This window comes from Nicotiana attenuata, unplaced genomic scaffold, assembly GCF_001879085.1.
Source record: "Nicotiana attenuata strain UT unplaced genomic scaffold, NIATTr2, whole genome shotgun sequence".
Classification (NCBI taxonomy): Eukaryota; Viridiplantae; Streptophyta; class Magnoliopsida; order Solanales; family Solanaceae; genus Nicotiana; species Nicotiana attenuata.
The window spans coordinates 418,049-439,921 of record NW_017670729.1 but is presented as its reverse complement, the minus strand read 5'-3'; the positions used below and the strand labels follow the sequence as shown (position 1 = coordinate 439,921).

The following is a 21,873-nucleotide window of genomic DNA, read 5'->3' as shown; positions in this document are numbered from 1 at the left end:
CGTTAACTATAAGGAATTGAATGAGTTTTTTCTTGAGCTCGGGACTTAACCCCTTGTCCAGGTACACTTTACGATCGCTCAAAATGCTCGATCAATACGACTTGCTCCAGTTCCTCGATCGTTGACTTGATGGCGTCGGAATCATCGAGGATTGTGAAGGACCTGTGGACCCCGTAGTCGTCGTCTTCATCGGTCCCCTTCTTCTCGGGTTGTATCGAGGATGGTGTTGGTAATTTCTATTTGGTTTCTTCCTTGGCGACCGAACCCGGACTTTTTGTCGTTGTAAGTGCGGATATCGGGATCACCTCTTCGACCGCAAACATTTCCTTTATGGCTGGTTGTTCTTCGTAGATTGTTTTAATCCCCGGCGTTGGGAATTTTAACACTTGATGCAGAGTCGAGGATATTGCCCTTATGTTGTGGATCCGTGGCCTCTCGAACAGAACGTTGTACCTCATATAACTTTTGATTACATAGAACTTTGCTTCCTGGATGGTCCCGATGGTGTTCACCGGTAATGTTATCTCCCTTTTGGTAGTTTCACATGCCATGTTGAATCCGTTTAGAACACGGACTGCAGGCATAATTTGATCTTTTAGATCGAGTTGTTCCACGACCCTCGATCTGATGATGTTGGCCGAGCTACTTAGATCAATTAACACATGCTTAACTCGAGATTTATTTATGAGTACAGATAATAACAGTGCATCGTTGTGGGGCTGCACGATCCCTTCTACGTCTTCGTCATCGAGTGACAAGGTTCCTTTGGGCACATAATCCCGAGTCCGTTTTCCCTTGTGATAGATACTTTGGTGCTCTTTAACGTCGGCCCCTGGGAATGTCGACCACACCGATGATCATGTTAATGATGTGCTGAGGTTCTTCCTGCTCAACCTGTTTATTAGCATCTCTATTCCTGAATTGATTCTTAGCTCGTTCGCTTAGGAACTCTCGGAGATGCCCGTCGTTGAATAGCTGAGCTACTTCCTCCCTTAATTGGCGAAAATCCTCTATTCCGTGGCCGTGGGTGCCATGATATTTTTACATTAGGTTAGGATCCCTTTGGGCTGGATCAGACTGTAGAGGTCGAGGCTATTTGGTGTCTTTGATGCGTCCGATGGCGGATACGATGACGGCGGCTCGGACGGCGTTAAAGTTGTATTATGAAAGCCTTGGTGCTTCCTTAGGCCCGATGGGCCTGTCAAAACTATTTTTGCTCATGAGTCCCTGGTTGTTCCGACCTTGATCACTCTTCCTTTCATTCCTCACTGGGTTTTGCCTAGATACGTTACCTCTTCGGTCCCCGTTGTATAGTTGATAACGATCCCTGCTCGATCTTGGTTCATGATCGATGTCTTTCTTAACTCTATCGACGGCTCGGATGGGATAAACGGACCCGAAAGGGGCCCCAAGTTGATCATCTTCAACCCTGATTTTTGATTGGTACTGGTTAGGTACATTGGCCCAAGTAACAGCTGGATATTCTATCAGATTTTATTTCAATTAATGTGAAGCCAACGAGCTTCGAACAATTAGTCCCTGGGTGAAGGCTTGAACGGCCCAATCGTCCGCGACCAGAGGCAAGTCCATTCGCTCCATTTGAAACCGGGACACATATTCTTCGAGCATCTCATTGTCCCTCTGTTCTACTTTGAAAAGGTCTAACTTCCTGTTTTTGACCTTGTTAGCCCTGGTGTGTGCTTTCACGAAGGAATCTGCAAGCATAGCAAACGAGTCAATAGAATTAGGAGGTAGTTTGTGATACCATATCATATCTCCCTTTGACAGAGTCTCCCCGAACTTTTTCAGCAGGGAAGACTCGATCTCGTCATCTTCCAAGTCATTCCCTTTGATGGCGCATGTGTAAGAGGTCATATGCTCGTCTGGGTTTGTTGTTCTGTTGTACTTAGGAATCTCGGGCATGAGGAACTTCTTAGGGATAGGCTTCGGATCTGCGCTCGGAGGGAAAGATTTTTGAACAAACTTCTTGGAATCCATGCCTTTTAATATCGGCGGTGCTCCTGGTATTTGATCGACCTTGGAATTGTAGGTTTCTACTTTTTGCATTGGCTTCGATTTTCTTCTCTCCCGATTGTACCCGTTTTGTCAGCTCCTTGAGCATTTTTATGATCTCGGGGTTGATCCCGGATTCACTTTTATTTGGTCTCTCCATGATCGGTTCATCTCTGTCAGTGACTTCCCAGGATGCCTCGAGCTCAATCCTGCTCAGGGCGCGGCTTTGATTCTGGAGTTGGGCTATTGCTGCATGTTGAGCCTGTAACATTTCGAAGATTACCTCCAAGTTGATCCCATCATCTTAGCCGCCGTGTGTATTTTGTGCAATCGATTAGACTTCTCTGTGGATGCTGTTCTCAAGATCAGTAGGTAAATTTGCATTTATGGCCACATACGAGCTAGCGTCGATTGGGTCTGCAACTGGAACTCCGTTGTTGTCGATGGGGGGGGGGGGGTACCTCATTACCGGGTGCTACATTGTCATTCTCGCCATGCTGGCCGGATTCAGCATTCACGTTTAGAGGGGCAGCCCGAGAGTTCGAGATTTCAATATTTTAACCTGAAATCAAAGATACTCCAAAGAATAAGTGTAAAATAGGGTGTCTTATAGAGGTTTGTATCAAATAACCACTATTATCCTCAGCTCCACGGTCGGTGCCAAACTTTTAAGCTCAAAATCGGATGACAATTGAATTTGTAAGTAATTTTAAGGATACACGGATTAATTTGACACAAAGATACAAATTATATTAGATTGAAAAAGTAAAAATAAAATGAATTCAAACCACGCGAATAAGACAGTTTCAGCCTTAGCGAAATTATTCACCCTCGATCCGGGCTTGGTATAATCAACACTGATGAACAAGTGAAAAAGCTAAATACTAGAGAAAATGATAATATAGTGCCTTGGAACGCATGTTACAATGTGTGTTAAGAAACATCATGCCCCCTTTATATAGTAGGGGAGTCCCACTTTAGGTATAAGTCTATAAAAAGTAAAAAAATCTTTTGTTAACTGATTGTCGGCTCCTTATCGATACGTGTCGAGATCCCGCCGTGATATCCGGCCGGTCACAAATATTTCGGCCTTTCGTTGGCTATGCTTGACTGTCCGATAATGTTCCTCGAGGTCGTTCAAGGTCAAGATCTATCCGAAATTCTGACCCCGACATTCTCGGGGCTGACGTCATGACCCCGGATTCCGACTTGATGAAATTTTCCCCTCGATGTTGACCTCTTGTCATCATGTCTCGAGCCTGGCTTATCTTGGTGGAGGTCAGGTCCACCTTGAGCTTGTGAGCTTGATTTCACCCGTATATATATTCTTTAATCATTTTAGTGCATATTAGTTTTTTTTCTAATTTAGGAGGTTAACAATTTAAAGTTTTATGTAACTAAGGTTCATTTTAATACAATTATATAATAAATTTTATTTCATTACAATTGAATTTTTATAAAGGCTAACTAGGAAAACAAAATTTAAAGAAAAATAAAATAAAAGAAAAAGTTACAAAAGCATATTATCATCTTCGTTTGTAGAAAGTTAAAGGACATGATATGACATAGATTTTACTTGAAATTTGTAAACCGTGCCACTAAAGTTATGCACTATTTTTATGTATATTTTCACCTTTACCTTTTGATGATCCAAATAAAAAAGTTTAACTAATATACGGTAATCGTATAATTTTTCTTACACAATCATAGAGAAGAGCTAAAATGACCTATTTACACTGTCAATATACAATCAGACATTCAGCTCTATAATAATATTTCATTATAGCGGCTAAGTTATTGTTGGAACTAAATTTTCATGTTTTGTAATACTATATATATACTCTATAATAACATTATGCTATAGCAACGATAATATACCAAACGACGTCATTATAGAGAGGTGAACAGTGGACTAAATGTAAGTTCAGTCTATGGCATGTTCAGATAAGGATTGTCTCGCATATGTGCTAAAAGGAAAAGCGGATATGTAAGTTGGAATTAAGAATGAATAGGTGCATGTTTATTGAATATCCATGAAAACGAACGGAGTTTTATTTTATTGTCCTAAAGAAAATAAGGCAATTGTTAAAATAAATGCATTTTTCTAGATAAGGACTGTTTAATAAACCATGTTCCTAGAAATAACTGTGTATAAGTTACACTCTCAAACAAAAAAGCAAATACTATTGTTTTCTTTGGAATCATTTGGTACGAGGGATAAGGAATAATTGATCTCGGGATTAAATTTGATATGAGTTTATCCCACATTTGATTGGGATGAATCGCAGTATAACTAATCTCAAAATTAATTTTCTAGAGATTATAGTATAAGATAACAGTCTTCGGAATAATTAATTAGGTAATAACTTGTTTCCAACCAAGCGACCCATTTAGGAATAAACAAGAGTGAGAGGGTAAAAATGAAAAAATAAAGGATCAAAGGCAAATGGGTAAAAATGGAAGTTTCTCCTTACTAACGGTGAAAATTTAATTCCTTACAAATAACAGTTGGTAGTTGGAATTAGCGGTAACTGTTTTATTTCAAAGTTCCGTACAAACCGCTTTTTTCTCGAGATAGTAAAACAGTTAGCGTTGCAGAAAATTTCTCTTCTAAAATTATTGCATTTCTCCACCACCATAAATCTCTCAAATTACGAGCTTTTACCGTGTTTTTAGCTCACCCCATTTTTCTTTACAACCGCAAATATTATCTCCTCTTTCCCAAAATATCATCCCATTAGCATCTCATTTTTCTTCTTTTCTTGTATTACCATACAAATTTTAGAAGCTGTTCTTTGGTTTTACCAAACCAAATTTCAAATACCATTGATACACAAAGGTGAGCAGGGTGATAATAATTCTTGAATAAAATAAAAATAAGTTTGTGGGGTTAAGTTTTTTGACATAATGCTCTCAAGAATTGAAGTGGAGACTTGGCGTAACTGTTAAAGTTGTTAACTAGGAGGTCATAGATTTGAGCCGCAGAGACAGCCTCCTGCAGAAATGCAGGGTAAGGCTACATGCAATAGACCCTGTGGTCCGGCCCTTACCCGGACCCGCGCATAGCGGGAGCTTAGTGCACCGGGTTGCGCTTTGCTCTCAAGAATTGGATATTTATGAGCTAAAGTACTCATTTTTAGATGCTTTTTTTGCTGAAGTTTTGTTTCCTTGAATTTTGACAGATAAGAAGATAACGAGGTTTTCGATCAAATTAAGCATATAAAGAGGGTAGGAGGTGTTTATAAGACAGTTAAGTTCCTCTCTTTTAAACATAAAGAGAGGGACCATATGAATTCATTGATATAATCTGTTTGCTGTTCCTCTTCAAGTGCATTGAAAAATGAGCTCAGTATATGGGGAAGAGGCATCTCAATATGGTGATGATCAAGGATCAGGTGCACATGAAGAGAAGATCTTTGTTGCTGTTAGATTAAGGCCTTTAAATGAGAGGGAAATTGCGAATAACGATGTCTCGGATTGGGAATGCATCAATAACACCACAATTCTGTATAAAAATGCTCTATCTGAACGTTCATTGTTTCCAACTGCTTGTGCGTATGGTAAGTTTTTTTCTTGCCATCTTTCTTGAGTCGAGGGTTGATCGCAAAACAGCCTCTCTACCCTCCCAGTAACGTCTGCGTACACACTAACCTCCCCAAACCTCACTTGTGGGACTTCATTGGGTCTGTTGTTGTTGTTGTTGTTGTCATCTTTTTAAATATTTTTGAATCGAAAAGATTATTTCCTATATGCACGAAAAAGGGTGGCAAGTAATCAAGATTTTACTCAATTTCATTGTAGCAATAGCATGAATAAATTAGGGCAAAATTTTGCCCGTCCGCCAAAACTAATTTCATTCGCTAGCCAAAAAGTGTATATAATATATATATATATATATACTAATATATAATATATATATATATATATATATATATATATATATATATATATATATATATATATATATATATATATATATTATATGTATATAGTACACATATATACAAAAAATACACGTTTTATCGGCTATTGTTTTAAGAAGCAGCTAAAAATATACATTTCTCTAAATTTTATTGAATCCTCTAGCACCAGGAAAAGAAGTTAGCTATGTGATTTTCTAAGAAATATTCTTTTTGAGCTCTTTCTTGAAAATTTTCAAGTTTTTAACACTAAGTAAAGCATCTTAAACCAGTGTCATTGTGTCAATCATGCATTTTTTCGCAATAGTTTCTTCTGGTGCTATTCTTCATATGTTTTCCTCCTTAAAATCGGTATATGCGATGGAACAGACAGAGTATTTAGTTCAGAATGCTCCACAAGGCAAGTGTATGAGGAGGCAGCCAAAGGAGTTGCTCTATCAGTACTTAGTGGTTTTAATTGTAAGTACTAATCCTTGTTCACTGTCCATTTTCTACCCTAAGTCATGTCGTTGCAGCAATACTTAGTAAAATGTCGTTGCAGCAAGTATTTTCGCGTATGGGCAGACAAGTAGTGGAAAAACATATACTATGTCTGGGATCACTGAATACACATTAGCTGATATATATGATCATATAAGCAAGGTGTGTAAAGTTTCCTATGCTCCTATGTAATTCATTTACAAACTATGTATGTCATTCGGAATGTCTAATGCTTTAAGGTGCATTTTTATTTTCCAATTTTTTTTTTTTTTTTTCAGAATGATGACCGAGAATTTACACTTAAATTCTCTGCAATGGAGATATACAATGAAGTTGTTAGAGACCTTCTAACCCCAGATGATACTCCACTTAGACTCCTCGATGATCCAGAGGTAAATGAATATACGTTTTAAGCATATGATTAAGTTTTGTTTTATTCACAGACGAGGCGATATTATGCAAGTAATTGTACTCTTTCTTTTTGCACAGAGAGGGACTGTAGTTGAAAAACTTACAGAGGTAACATTGAAGGACTGGAACCATCTAAAGGAACTGTTGTCGGTATGTGAAGGTAAAAGGGCTGAGACTGCTATATTGGTAATGTTCCTGCAAAAAGATTGCATATAATATAACTTAAATTTCACCATTCTTGTAGCTCAAAGGAAAATAGGAGAAACTGCTCTAAATGAAATGAGCTCAAGATCTCACCAGATTCTGCGTTATGTGAGTATAACAGTTACAAGATTGCTTATGTATCATAACATAAGGAGATACATTATTTTCTTGACTTGGCCAAACAAATGATCTTATTGCAGACAGTTGAAAGTACCGCTAAGAAATTTGTTGGCTTTCAAAATTCAAGTACTCTGACTGCTGCTGTGGTAAGGAAAATTATCTCTGACATTAGTTCCTATTAAAATGAGCGACGGACAATACTTTTGTTTTTCTTTCCTGTAGAATTTTGTTGATCTTGCTGGAAGTGAGCGTGCTTCTCAAACCTTATCGGCAAATGTCAGATTGAAAGAAGGCAGCCACATCAATCGCAGTTTGCTAACTCTTGGAACTGTTATTCGAAAATTAAGGTTGACACATAACTACAGTTTCCTAGTTACAGCTTCAGATAAATTTTCTGTTCATTAACTTAGTCTTACATTTGGATCAGCAAAAAAGGAAATGGACACATACCTTTCAGAGACTCGAAGCTGACACGTATACTACAGAATTCCTTGGGAGGCAATGCCAGAACTGCCATCATTTGCACCATGAGTCCTGCACATAGCCACGTTGAGCAATCGAGGAACACTTTACTGTTTGCAACTTGTGCCAAGAATGTCATTACTAATGCTAAAGTCAATGTAGTAATGTCAGAGAAGGCACTAGTGAAACAATTACGAAAAGAACTAGCTAGATTGGAGGCTGAGCTGAGGAATTTATCGGCGCTTGCTGCCTCAGGTGGATCTGCAGACGCACTGAAAGAAAAGGAAGCTCTGATAGAAAAGGTAGTAAACAGTTATCTAACTTCAATTGCTTGAACTTCGAACTACGTATAACGTCTTTAATTCAAGACAAGGCATCTATAACCTAGTCCCTATTTGAACGGTGATGCAGATGAGCAGAGAAATAAGGGAGTTAACCGAGCAGCGCGATCTTGCTCAATCTCGTGTTAACAATATGACAAGTTCAGGGTCATGGGTATGTAGTTAGTCTTGAAATAAGGTCATAAACTATTCAATACATACTAATACATCAAAAGGAACTTAATCGTTTTCTCTCTCCTGTAGACTGAACTGAGTAGTGTGTCATCTCCGGATAAAGTCCAGTGGATGGATGACTATGCAGCATCAGAAGTATCGGAATGTGTATATCCTTTTCGTCCTGACGGATACGAAGGCCTTAATAATTCTAACAAGCTAAGCGAACAGATTCCTGACCCTCCAGAAGATCAGTTTCTCTGCGATGACACCTCACCGAGGCTGTTTATTGAGAAGTATTTTGGACCAGATCCATGTAAAGGATGGGAAAACATTGCTCAAAGAACTGTTCCAAATTTGGAAGATAACTGCAAGGAAGTTCAATGTGTTGAAGTGGATTCTAACGCGAACAATACAAGCTCTGATAAACATTCATCACCTCGAAAGGGAGATCAGGAATCAGGTTCCATTGACATAGACCACAATCTAGCCGGTGAACAATCTTCTTCTTCCGACACAGATTCTTCTGACTCAAATAACTTACCTAGGAGCAGAAGCAGTGAAGCAATAATCGTTAACGTTCCAGTAGTAAAAGGGTCTGAAATAGCAAAAGAAAATGGGGGTATATTAAGCGAGTCTGAGAAAGAGTTATGTACAATAAAGAATGATCTTGAGGAGAAGCCTTCTCAGCCGGAGGTTGCTGCTGATAGTGTTAAGGTGTTATCAAAAGAACAAAACCATTGTTTTACGATTGAAGTAAAGCTCAAAATGAAAGGTGATGATAGTGAGAATATTTCTGCTGAGGAACTCAAAAAGTCAGGTGAAGATAGTGAAAAAATTTGTACTGAGGCTGAGGTTGCCAAATCTGTGCCTGAGAAGCAATCAGATGATAATTTGGTGAGTATCTAACTTGCTGTTTGAGCTTAATATCTAGAATTACACATCCCCCTTAGAACAAAAAGCCTTAAAACTTCTTCTGATGTAATTCTTGATCAATACATACTTACAACAACAACTACTACGCCTCAGTCCCAAACAAGTCGGGTCGGCGATATGAATCCTCACTTTTTTCATTAAGCTCAACTCATATCATGAACATTACCAAAATGTAATAAAAGTGAACCTGAAAAATAAGATAAATATATACATATAAATGATAGTAATAATATTATAAGTATTCATCATGAATTGGCAAGTTTTACACTGGCTATCAGCCTACCGCAACCCTTCTCCTTTATCCGCGCTTGGAACCGGCAATGTGAGCAAGCTCACACAGGCGTAGTTTTCATGATCAATACATATTTTGATAAATGTGTTAGAGACCATAAGAAACAAGTTTAAGACGGTCAAAGTCCATGTCTGCACTTAATTATTTCAACATCAACTTTGGCATTCTTCACTTACTATAGAATTTATTTTCTCTTGCTAGGTCCAGGATAATGAGCCAATCTCCAAAGAGTTGGGAAACTTTATAGGTGATTCCGTGAATTCAGAAAACGAATCGGAGTTATCTCCTTCCAGACAATCGACGGAATTTGAAAAACAAAGGCAAGAGATAATAGAACTATGGGATGCATGCAATGTGCCCCTAGTTCACAGAACATACTTTTTCCTACTCTTCAAAGGAGATCCAACTGACTCAGTTTACATGGAGGTGGAGCTAAGAAGACTTTCCTATTTGAAGAATGCATTCTCTTTAGGAGCTAAAGTTGTGAAAGATGGTCAAATTTTCTCACAGGCAGCAAGGTACTCATTATACCTTTTTATTTCCTGCAGTTTTTGGAGATTTCTTGCATGGGCTGCTGTGTCTTGAGTTCTTGTTCCAATTTCACAAGCAAGGAGACAAGACAAGCTGTAGTATATCACTCATTTAACATAGGGAAAACGGTCAAAAATACCCTTTTACTATTCGAAATATCTTAATTTTACTCTCCATTATACTTTAGGGTCATTCATACCCTTCCATTAGCAAATCGTCTCGTATTTGCCCTTGAAGAAAATGGAGATCCAACCTGAAGTATAACGGAGTGTAATTTTAAACCACGTCAGAAGTAGAGAGGTAAATTTGGACCTTTCTCCCCAAGTACTTGACACGTGGAGTCCATTTAGTCCACGCTAGAGTTCCGTTAAAGTCAAGGGCAAATACGAGACAATTTGGTAACCGCAAGGATATGAATGACCCTAAAGTATAACGGAGAGTAAAATTCAGATATTTCGTATAGTAGAAGGGTAAATTTGGACGTTTTCCCTTTAATTTAACAACCATGTAAAACTTCTTCTATCTGAAAGTGATAAAAATTGATGCAAATGTATTCTTATCCTTTGAACAGTTTAAGTGCTTTGAATCGCGAGAGGGAGATGCTGAGCAAGCTGCTTCTTAAGAAGTTTCACTCAAAGGAGAGAGACAGCTTATATCAAAAATGGGGCATTGATCTAAAAACTAAAAAGAGAAGACTCCAACTGTGCCATAAGTTATGGAAAGATACCAAAGACATGGATCACATTACAGAGAGTGCAGCACTTATCTCAAAATTAGTTGGATTCGAAGCACAGAACGAAGTTCCAAAAGAGATGTTTGAACTTAACTTCTCACCAGGGCCAAAAAATCTCAGGTCTTTCAGCTGGAAACCAAGAAAGCCTATGTGATCAAAAGCAAAGATTTTAAGGATTATTTGAAGCATTGTAGTAGCTTCAAGATGAATTGACCCCTCAATTCATGTACATTTTAGAAGTTTAACCTCTCTGTAGTATCTAAATATACACAAAAGGTGTCCCATCTGTATACTTAATTAACCCTCCCCCTACTCGTTATCGAGCTTTATTAATGTACATTATGTAAATTCAATCCACAACCTCGAGATCTCAAGTTCAGACAGTCATCCTTGTATGTAGATATAAGTGGAAGATATATATTGCAGCTTATATGTAAAATAAGGAACTCAAAATCATTGGGACAGTATAGGAGAATTGTCTTCAAAAGACATCTTATCTGCAGTTTTTTGTTTTGGTTGGAATATAAACCCACGTAACCTTCTTTTCTCTTCTCCTTATCTGTTCTTTTTGGTAAAGAGAGCCTCTTAGAGCAGATAGCTCCAGCCAATATGTATATCAGGTTACCTTTTAAATATTTGACTAAAATTTACTAAATGATATTATATGTGATTCTGTAACATCTTAAGAAATATTTTTACATTTAAAGATATTAAAATATAAATACTCGTTAGGCTTAAGTCCAGTAAATTGGAGCTTACACACACCCCATGATGAATAAAAGACGTACGCCTCTGCTTCTTAAAAAAGAGGTCAGCCCTTGGGAAGTATAACATTTATCTCACATAAATCCTGGTCATTTTCCTGACTACACTCAGCAATTCTATGATCCAAACAAGATACATTATAATTGGCCAACACTAACCATTTACCGGACTTTTGAGAGTAAAGCAAAATAAACAAAAATAATGCACTTTACACGTAATTTTGTCTAAATATACATCCGTTATCGTGATTTAAGAACGGCTCCTTCCACAATTTTCCAACCAGAATTTGCCCAGGACATCTCATACCTAGTTGTATAGGTAGTACTGTATGAGTCATTGTGCTCCGGGTGGGCCATATCAGTTAAGCTTGCCGATTCTTCAAGAGTAGCTTCCACAATAGCACGCCGGCCATCAACTGAGACAGTCACGCTGTCAATGGTAAGGTTTAAAAGCTCATAGTCCCAAAACCAGCCATGCTGGGCAATTTCTGTTGCACGATCTGTCCAAATCTTCAGCATCTGACCATCCAAAACCTGGCAGTTTGAACAATAATGTCAGGCCAGCCGCAAACATGACGCCAGATATTGCAAAAAGAAGTGGATAAACTGCAGTCGAACAACAGCCAAAATAGTACAGTTACCATGTACAATACTAACCCCTGCTTTGGCAGGAATTAAAGTCTATTCAGAATTATTCCTTAAATTTTGGTACAGTAGTTATTCCAAAATGGTTCAATTTGATTTTAGTGGCAATCAAGTTTCGACATAAGCAAACTTAAAATATAAATCCTTGGAATCTAGTACTAAATTGTAGCACAAAAAACCAACCTACGTCTAACCTATATATTGCTTCAACAGAAAAAAGAATATATCCATGCTACACATTCTCAGTATCTCATTAGTAAATATTCATACAAGTTAAAGAGATGAGGCACCATTAGTAACTTTGAAGACTACTCAGAAGTCAGTGGTGGAGGTAGGAACCATGGATCATTGTTGCCCAATTATAGACAGCGCAACCAATTGATCCTCAAGTCTGAAACAAGGAAATCCAAAGGAGAAGGTTCTTGAGCCAGCTTACAACCAAATGGAGGGCAGACGCGACAGACTCAGATGCATACTATTTGGACACATGCCAAACTACAAGTCCTCTTTTCTCAATTTCTTCCAACATTTGAAAACTTGTATAATTCTTTTGCAAACCAAGACGTATTACTCCTATTCGAGTCTCGAAAGAGCAAATTCAGTCCTTTAACATAGACATTTTATGAGGATGCTGCAAGACTAGGTATAGACATAGACATTTTATGAGGATGCTGCAAGACTAGGTATAGACATTTGTTTTTGTTTCTCTTTTTGTTTTTGTTTCTTCTTTTTTTCTTTGTTTTTGAGAAAGGTAACAGTTGTGTTGTATTTGTTCTTTATTTAAGTAATTTAATCTCCAAAGGTCTTTCTTAGTCTCCATTTTGTATGGGTTTTTATATGTTCTATTTGGTTGTTCATAAACATAATTTTTTCTTTTCTGAATGGGCTCTTCATAAACATAATTGTGGGAAGACTATGGGTGACACAAGAATTGTACTAATTGGTGTCCCTATTCATGTTATACGATAATTTGCAGTCTTCCTCATCTCTCATGCGATGCCATAGCTGGTGACTGAGTCACTTAGGTAGCGGCAACTATTATAAACAATGTCACAGATTTCTGCACTCCTCCTGGCTGAGGTTCTAAGTGAGGAATCTGTTCAATTATTTGCTAATGAAGCCTAAGCCGGACGGAAAGAAATGCGGTAAGGTTTGATTAACGCGAAGTGGCAAACTAGGCTTTTCAGGCAGCCGCATCTAGTGGAGTGTGTCTACTGTCAGGAAGGCCTATTGGCTTTCAGGTTTCGTTGTCCTTGCATGTCATTCTAGCAAAACATGAATCAACACTATAAAAGAAAGGCATTATATATTCATTACCTCTGACAATTTGTTGAGACAATGATCAGGTCCAAGAGACTGGGATTTGATATTCTGCCACATCCTAACCATACTTTCTGCAAGCCTTGCATCCATTCTAGGAACCTCAAGAGGATTTTCAACTAGTGTGGCACCTGCAGTAACAGGTAAAATTTCTGATATCCAAAAGAAAGGGAAAGTTGGAGGAAGAAAGCAGGAGTGCTTAGCCCCTTACTCAAAAAGTGAAAAGAAGTCCAGCATTAAGAATTTATAATACTAATAGAAGAAGATAGCTTTTATATCTTTATAAGAGAGCTTTACAGCAACCACTTATAACATATTATAAAGAAGATATTTCCTCTCGAGACCAAGCTGCTAAATGTAGCAGCAGAGAAAATAAAAAGAGAATGGCACCATGGGTCATATTTTGCCAACTATGAGAGTTACTAAGAACCAAAAGTGATCAGTGAGTCATACCCACATTGATGACATCCGAGGCAATAGCTGAACCAGTACCCTTAAGTCGAACAGAAGACCCATGTTTGAAGGAAGAAAGCTTCAATCCAACCAAAGTCAAGAATCCAACTGCCACTCCAGCACACATAATCTTCACGGTTGCATCTTTTATTTTGTCGGTTATCGCATCTTGCTCCTGATAACCAGAAGGAATTCTCTCAGGATCCTCAACTGACGTGATAAAATTATTTTGATCACGAAGCTCTACAGGATCCACAAATGGCTTAGCGATATCAAATTCGTTCATCTCATTGTCGCCATATCGTCTTACACTGCCTTCCCCATCACCAGCAGGAAAAACTTTCTGTAATGCCTGAATAGCACTAGCCTTAACACTATCTAGCACAGCTGTAGCTTCAGCTCCAATCCTTGCAATAGCTGCCGCAGCAGCTAAAGGTGACGCACCACCGCCTTCCAGCCTTTCTAAATATCTTAAAACAGTAGGGTCATCATAATAGTCTCCAAGCTTGAAAATGATATCTTGTGTCTCTCTAAATCTGGGAAAGACCACTTCCATCAACCAGGTCTCCAGAAGCTTACATAATCCAGGGAGCAGATCGTTTTCATTGTCATCCTTTGAGTGTTCTGCAACAAAAGTCACAATAGATGGATCTCTATAGGGTGAATCCTCACTGTCTAGGCCCAACCATGAGCGACATTCATCGACTTCTCCAACAAGAAGTGAACAAAGGCCCCTCTCCAAAGCAAAGTCTATTTCACGGTTTTCTCTAACAGTGTAGACAGACACAGAGCTGCCGTAAGCTGTTACTTTTGTCTGCTGAAGTTGCTGAAAAAGGTTATCAGCATCTTGGATGAGATGAGGTTTTTTCCCAACAAAAGCTTGAGCAACAAGTGCAAGTGCCACTCCATAAACTTCAAAGCTTTCTGCAGGAATGTTACTTGGCGTTGCAACGAAAAGGTCCACCTTTTAAAAAGGAAGAGGAAAATGAAGAAGAGTGTAAAAAACAGTTACAAAGAAACTACAATATACAAAACATAGATAAGCCAACCTGCTCAGGAGCTGTCATTCGTAGGAAGGCCTCGTTCATGAAATCTTCTCGCGTGAACCCCCCAGAGATTGCAGCTGCTCCACCTCCTCCAACAGCCCACAAAATATTGCGCACAACTTGAAGACCCTCTGCTCTTTTCATTCGGTGTTCATCACCAAGAGGAAAAGCTAGAAGTTCAAGTGCGTAGCGCGGATTTATCTCTTCCAATGTCTCATCTATCTGGGCTTGCAGATCAGGGGCAAGATTACTTGCACCTTCTTCCTGGCAAATGAAGGGCAGAAAGTTCCTCATTATTTGCTCTTCACTATAAGCTTAGCATACCCCCCCAACCCCCCCCCCCCCCTAAAAAAAAACCAACCACCACACAAAAAAAAAAAAAAAGAGTGCATTAAAGAAGACAAGAGGGAAAGAAAAAGCATTCATGCGTACCCACGCAAATTACAAAACAAACAAGAGATGTAATCTGAAGTCCTTGCCTATGACTAATATCTCAGACTATTGAATGATGGATGACCAAGCAGAACATTCATTCTTAGGTAAATCAGAATGAAGAGTCAGAAATTAATACAGCAATATAAACCCTCCTCCACCACTAAAGTCGTTTGTGAGAGCATTTTGCAGCTGTAAAACTGGAGCTATAGAGCATAAACTATAGAAATGAGCCATTGCCATGTTCTTTCCCTTTTGTATAGAATTTCAGATATACACCACATTCACTTTAAGTGAGTCATATCATCAGAAGTTACTATACCTGCAATAGCTTAAGCGCTCTCTCAAGCAGTTCACAACCTTTAACAAAATCAGGAGGTGAAAGGGACATGGCATCCCGCGAAAGGTCAACATATGCGAGTGACATAGCTAAGACCACATCTTGCTTGAACGACTTAGGCAACCTCTCTTTCAGCAAGCTCTCCCCAATCTGAAGAACTACTTCAGTCTCACCAGCTTCTTGCAAAACACATAATGCTCCAGGAACCTGCAAAATCCGTAACATTTCTTTAAATTCTTTGCATCCCACTAAAACTTTTATAGGTTTTACGTTTTATAACCAACAAGGAAAACTTTTTATTACACTACCAGTTAGTTAAGCTTTAAGAGCTAACTACATCTCATTGCCTATACTAAGTTTGGATTGGTAATCTGGAAAAAAAAAAAGTAACAAGCTACAACCCGTTAAAATACACTGATCATGTACAAAATCATTTACTTTCAATATATATAACTTTAGCCAAAACTTTAGCAATTTACCTTTGCCTATAGTAAGTGCAGATCAGTAATTTGGAAAGTAATTGATCATGTTGCTCTCACTGTACCTATAACTTAAAAATGCAAACTTCTACGATTTTATCAGCAGCTACTTACAATCGGTACTTCGGAAAATAAGATAAGTAACATGCTACAATTGTTAGCTAAATTATACTGATAGAGTAAAACGTCTTAACACTGTCAAAATAAGATTGAGATTAAAACAACAAATTTAATAACAAAGCTAAAACATTCATTCAAGTAATTAAGAATGTGAATAGTAAAAAAAGAAGTATTGGAAGGTTAAAAGATACTTTATCCCAGGGGACAGGAGTAACAATAGTATCAAACTCATGCTGAGCAAGGCCTTGATTGTACTCTCTACGAGAAGTAGAGTCAGCTAGGGTTTCACAAGCAGCTTGAAGAATCTGTCGTCGGCCAATTAATGCTTCCTGAGTGTAGCCGTACTGCGGCGGCTTTGTAATTCTAGCATCGTAAGCTCTTCTGATACCGTCACCGAGGAAATGAGATTCAGCACCAAGCACTCTGTAAAAGTCTATCGGCATAGAAATGTGGCGGTCTGGAGGAGGAGAGAGCGGAGGAAGAGTAGTTGCGGTGGCGGTAGAGGAAGTTGAATTTTGGAAATCCGGTGAGTCGGAGGTAGAGGTGGTGGTGGAAGGAAGGAATTGAAAGTCGGCGAGAAGACGATCAGCCCATTTGCTGGCGGAGAAGTTAGTCGGGACACTACTTGCTCCACCGGTAACGCTACTAGCTCCGCCGGTAACAGCATTGAGTCGCGGTGACTTCTTACCGGCGGCGGGAAGTTGAAATGGTGGTGAAAGGCGGGGAGTGCAAATGCCGAAGCTTAGGTGTGTTAAAGCCTCCATTGTTAGTGGAGCTATACGACTTGCAAACTTCAAAGTGTGCTCATAATTGATTTGTTTCAGATATTTTTTCTCACTCGCAGGGCATATGGGCCGATTCTTTTAATCTGGGCTATGCATTTCTTATGGCAAAAATACTGTTTAAAATTTATTTACTTTTTAGCCAGTGCTTTAATAAATTTTTACCTTCCCAGACAAAAATATCCTTATGCTAGACATGGTGTCCTTAACTTCATGAGTGTTGTGTAAATATTAATGACACATTGTCCTTAACTTTATGAATGTTGTTTAAATATTAAGGACAATGTGTCATGTATTTGCACCTTCTGTTGTTAAACTTTAGGACATCATGTCCTTAACTTCATATGTGCAGTGTAAATATTAAGGACATGGTGTGCTTAACTTCATATGTACAGTGTAATTGTTAAGGACATAGTGTTCTTAACTTCATGTGTGTTTTGTAAATATTAAGAACATGGTTAGCTTCATGTCCAGAAGTTAAGGACATTTCAGAAATATTTGTCCTTAATATTAGATTCCTAGTTCAATATTTCAGGATGTTTAGAAAACCATGTCCTAATATTTACTTATGTCGCTTAATGTCCAGAAGTTAAGGACATTTCAGAAACGTTTGTCCTCAATATTAGATTCCTAAACGTTTACTTGTTTCGCTTAATATTCAGAAGTTAAGGACATTTCAGAAATTGAATTTGATTCTCGTTTAATCCCCACAAAATAAACTCCAATAAGGAATACAATATCAGTACAAACAAATCCCAATAGCTAATTTGATTCAATTTTCACGAAATCAACAAAGTCCAGGTGGTCGTCTTCTCCAAAATAGGCTTCGCAAATTTTCGAGATTCATGAGAGGGGTCTGAGCTTTTGATTTTGGGTATAAAGCGAGAGTATAATTTTGATAAAGGGTATAAAGCGAGGGTTTGGGAAGAAAAGAAATAGAAGAAAGGGTAAAAATGTCTTCTCATATTAATTTTAATAGAGTAGTGGCTATTTTTGCTCAATATTAAAATTGGTGGATAAAAAATAAATATCACCTTAAATAGTGGCTACCCCACGCCATTTTTACAAAAATAGCATGGGCTAGCCAGTTTTAGGACATGATAATTGAAAAAGAACCAATATTTGTAAAGTCATTAAAAAATAACCATTATTTTACTGAAACATGGAAAGTTCCACCATAATATACTGGATTATGGAGCTCCATCATATAAACTTCTAGCATATAATATTGGAACCCCAGCACATGGAAAGTCCCATCATCATATGCTGGATCATGGAGCTCTTGCGTATAACTTCCAGCATATTACGTTGGAACTCCAACACATTATAAAATTTTAGCACATTTGTTGGAATCTCATATGCAAAAAATTCGAACTTCAGCATATTATGCTAGAATATTTTCGAATTTTTTAGGATGTTTTTGTTCAAATTTTATTTTTACATAAAAAGTGACTAAATTTCAATTATTTTTGAAACTATGACTATTTTTCAACTACTATTTATAAATCTTGTTATTTCTGATTTCCCTACCCCCCCCCCCCCTTCTTACTGGGCTTGGGAACTGGATCTTATATGAGGAAAGTACACAAACAGCCAATTTTAAAGCTGTTATTTAGGAATTAACCAGTACTTATATTATTCTGAAAATAAAAACGAAAAATCTCAAATTTAGGAAAATTCATGATATTTAGGATACATTGACTGATTCCTAAATAATAGCCCTTTAGAGTGGCTATCTGATGTCATTTCTACGTCTTTATATTTTTATGACTGGTTAAGCTGTCTCATTTGAACGATTAGAAAGGGTGTGATTCTCCAATTCAACAACAATTCTGAATTTATCATGAATCTATCAGACACTATAGTATATTAATCCAAAATTACAAAAAGAAGAAAGAACTAGGGCTCCGCGTTCGGTATTTCGTTACGGTATTTAAGAATTTCGATTTGGTAATTCAGTATTCGATATATCAATTGTGCATACCAAATACAACACCAAAGTAGTTCGGTATGGTTCGATATTTCTTAGTTTGTTTTGGTACAGTTTTCGATACGATTCGGTATTTAAAGAATAAATAGTTTCTTTACAACTATGATGTTTTTAGCATCATATATATATCCCAATCACATTATCCATTGCTAGAAACTAAATGGTTAAAGTGTTGAATCTAGCTCAATTTAGTACCAAGTTATTCTAATAACTAGGGGTGTTCAAACCGAATCGAAAAACTGCACCAAACTAAAAAATCAAATCAAATCGACTAAATAACCCGACTAGGTTTGGTTTGACTTGGTTTGGTATTGAGTAAAAAAATCTTAACCAAACCGACATATAAATATATAATTTTTATATACATTTTTAAGACTTTATATTGAATTTCTTTAAAAAATGTAAAAATATTTGGGAGCCTCTCATGTTTTAACCTTGAAAGCGTACATTGACGGAAAATCATTGAAAGAAAATAACTATCATGTGTTGCTAACAAAATTTTCTCATTGAGATATTTTAATAGATCATATGTTTGTCAATTTTTTCAATATTTACTAAACATATATTCACTTATCAAAACTTTATCTATAACTTTAACAAAGTAAGATTGGAATAATATTCATATAACAAAAAACCCCGAAAACCTGAAAAAATTGTTGCGGCCAAACGCACACGCAAGTATACGCGGTCGTCAAGTAATGAAACGATTAAAAAGTTGGATGTCGAACCCACGGGGACTTGTGATTAACTATTAACTAAATTAGACTATCCTAACTATCTAAACAAGGATTAGCCTAGAAGTATTTGATTCTAACTGATTAAAATAAAGAAAAACTAATATTAAACTTTGAACAGAGGAAGATCAGATTTTTATGTTATCAATGTAATAAAAATGATCTAGGGTTATGGGCTATCTAACAATCCTATTGTATTATTCAATTGAATTGACTAACTAATTCATCTAGCTTATTGGTAGATAGGGCTAATATTGCTCATAAGAATCTGTCGAGTTCTTACTCGCATATTCAAGCTAACCTAACGCCTATATGTCTATGGAGTTAGAACTAGCAAGAACGTATTTATAATTTCTGTACATCAACCAAGAAAGACAATTAGGTATATGTCTATCCTAATCGCGAATCCGTTCCCCGATGTCCAGGTTCAAGAACTTTCTCTACTCAATCCTAAATGCAATCTAGAATTCCCACTTTCAAGTTCAACTCTTGATTCTGTGACGACCCAAAGGGTCATCACCTGTATTCCTGCTCCCTTTGTACTTCTGAGGCCGCGAAAAACCTCATTTGGGGTTGCCTCGAGATTGTGTGCGCAGTCCGGGCGCGAAGCCGGAACGTTTAAATATGAATTTGTGAGAAAAAAAAATAATAAATTTGATGTTTAAATTGATTGAGTTTGACTTTGGTCAACGTTTTGGGCAAACGGACCCGGACTCGTGATTCGACAGTCCCGGAGGGTCCGTAGGAAATTTTGGGACTTGGGTGTGTGCCCGGAATCAGATTCCGAGGTCTCAAGTCCGAGAAATGAATTATTGTGTGAAATTGTTTTCTGAAAATAATTAAAGAATTTGAAAGTGTTATTTGTTTAGAAGACTGTGCTGTTGGGCTCGTATTTTGGTTCCGATGCCCCGCACAAGTCTTAAATACAATTTTGGTTAGATTTGGACGTCGTTTGACGTGTTTTGGACTAAAAACTCTAAACTTGATGTCTTATGAAAATTGGAAGGAAATCATGGGTCTTGAGGCCTAATTTGATGATTACGATGTTGTTTTGGCGATTGGATCGCACGGGTGAGTTTGTAGGATGTTATTGAGTTAGTGTGTATGCTTGGGTTGGAGCCCCGAGGGCTCAGGTGAGTTTTGAGTAGGTCATGGGAGGCCTTAGGCTTAAAGTATCAGATGTTGCAGTGTTGCAGGCCCCAGCGCGGCCGCGGTCATTTCCGCGCGGTCCGCGCTGGAAGCCACGCGGCCGTGGTGCAGTCCGCGCGGTCCGCGTGGCCAGATTCAGAGGGGTCCTCAGCCTTGGTTTGACCAGCGCGGCCGCGCACCAAGTTCGTGCGGTCCGCGCTGGGAGATTCAGAGAAGACCTCAGGTGCAAGACGCCAGCACGGCCGCGCACCAAAATCGTGCGGTCCGTGCTGGGTAGGTTCAGAGAGTTGTTTTCCCTCCCTTCCTCGGCGCGGCCGCGGGGCATTTTTGCGCGGTCCGTGCCAGTCCTTCAGCAAAGTATATAAATCAGAGATTTTCAGTCATTTTACACTTTTTCAAACCCTAAACACAAGAGCGATCGATTTATTCCAAATCTGATCCTCTCCTTCTAAACAATTGTAAGTGATTTTCTAACTTATTTTTCATTGCTTCTTAACATCTTTAACATAATTTCAACTTCAAAACAAAGATTTTAATGGGGAAATTGGGAATTTAGGGTAGAACCTAGGTTTTCTAAAATTGGGGGTTTTTGGACCTCAATTCGGGGTCCGATTCAAAATAACTTACATATTGAAGTTCTTGGGGAATGGGTAAACGGGTTTTGGTTCGAACACTCGGGTTTTGACCATGTGGCCCGGGGAATTTTTTGACCTTTAGGGGTAAATTAATGAAAAAGCTATAATTAGTCATTGGGTTTGATTTGTTTAGCACATATTGATATATGAAGTCCTTATTGCATAGATTTGGTCGAGTTGGAGCCGAATTCGAGAGGGAAAGCGGTTGTGGAGGATTGTATTGCCGCGGAAGTTGAGGTAAGTGTTTGGTTTAACCCTAGCTTGAGGAATAGGAGTCGAGTTCTTGTTTGCTAATTGCTTAATGATCGAGTCGATGTATAGGCGTGGTGACGAGTTCCTATACATTGGGAGTTTAGCATGACCGTGATGTCCTTATTATGAAGATTTT

General features: G+C 38.1%; 2 protein-coding genes across 2 annotated transcripts; one reads left to right on the top strand and one right to left on the bottom strand.

Annotated features, from left to right (window-relative positions):
* Positions 1-4,708: 4,708 nt before the first annotated feature.
* On the top strand, positions 4,709-11,145 carry LOC109242738 (kinesin-like protein KIN-7I). The gene is made up of 14 exons (XM_019409588.1): positions 4,709-4,852; positions 5,196-5,573; positions 6,303-6,392; positions 6,475-6,575; positions 6,692-6,805; positions 6,903-6,984; positions 7,069-7,136; positions 7,229-7,294; positions 7,371-7,495; positions 7,576-7,912; positions 8,022-8,105; positions 8,195-9,001; positions 9,534-9,850; positions 10,435-11,145. The coding sequence occupies exons 2-14, from the start codon at positions 5,354-5,356 to the stop codon at positions 10,748-10,750; spliced, it is 2,727 nt and encodes a 908-aa protein (XP_019265133.1). The 5' UTR covers positions 4,709-4,852; positions 5,196-5,353; the 3' UTR covers positions 10,751-11,145.
* A 223-nt stretch (positions 11,146-11,368) lies between these two features.
* On the bottom strand, positions 11,369-17,043 carry LOC109242739 (protein ACCUMULATION AND REPLICATION OF CHLOROPLASTS 6, chloroplastic). Its single transcript, XM_019409589.1, has 6 exons — positions 16,387-17,043; positions 15,579-15,803; positions 14,828-15,088; positions 13,779-14,742; positions 13,323-13,456; positions 11,369-11,894 (listed from the first exon to the last, which is right to left on the bottom strand). The coding sequence occupies exons 1-6, from the start codon at positions 16,957-16,959 to the stop codon at positions 11,601-11,603; spliced, it is 2,451 nt and encodes an 816-aa protein (XP_019265134.1). The 5' UTR covers positions 16,960-17,043; the 3' UTR covers positions 11,369-11,600.
* Positions 17,044-21,873: the final 4,830 nt, after the last annotated feature.

Excerpts from the sequence above, each read along its gene's own strand:
- LOC109242738 (XM_019409588.1), top strand. The coding sequence starts at position 5,354 with ATGAGCTCAGTATATGGGGAAGAGGCATCTCAATATGGTGATGATCAA. Across the intron at positions 6,576-6,691 it reads TATATGATCATATAAGCAAG|AATGATGACCGAGAATTTAC; the intron begins GTGTGTAAAGTT and ends TTTTTTTTTCAG. Across the intron at positions 7,137-7,228 it reads CTCACCAGATTCTGCGTTAT|ACAGTTGAAAGTACCGCTAA; the intron begins GTGAGTATAACA and ends ATCTTATTGCAG.
- LOC109242739 (XM_019409589.1), bottom strand. The coding sequence starts at position 16,959 with ATGGAGGCTTTAACACACCTAAGCTTCGGCATTTGCACTCCCCGCCTT. Across the intron at positions 15,089-15,578 it reads GAGCGCTTAAGCTATTGCAG|GAAGAAGGTGCAAGTAATCT; the intron begins GTATAGTAACTT and ends TTCATTTGCCAG. Across the intron at positions 14,743-14,827 it reads GAATGACAGCTCCTGAGCAG|GTGGACCTTTTCGTTGCAAC; the intron begins GTTGGCTTATCT and ends CCTTTTTAAAAG.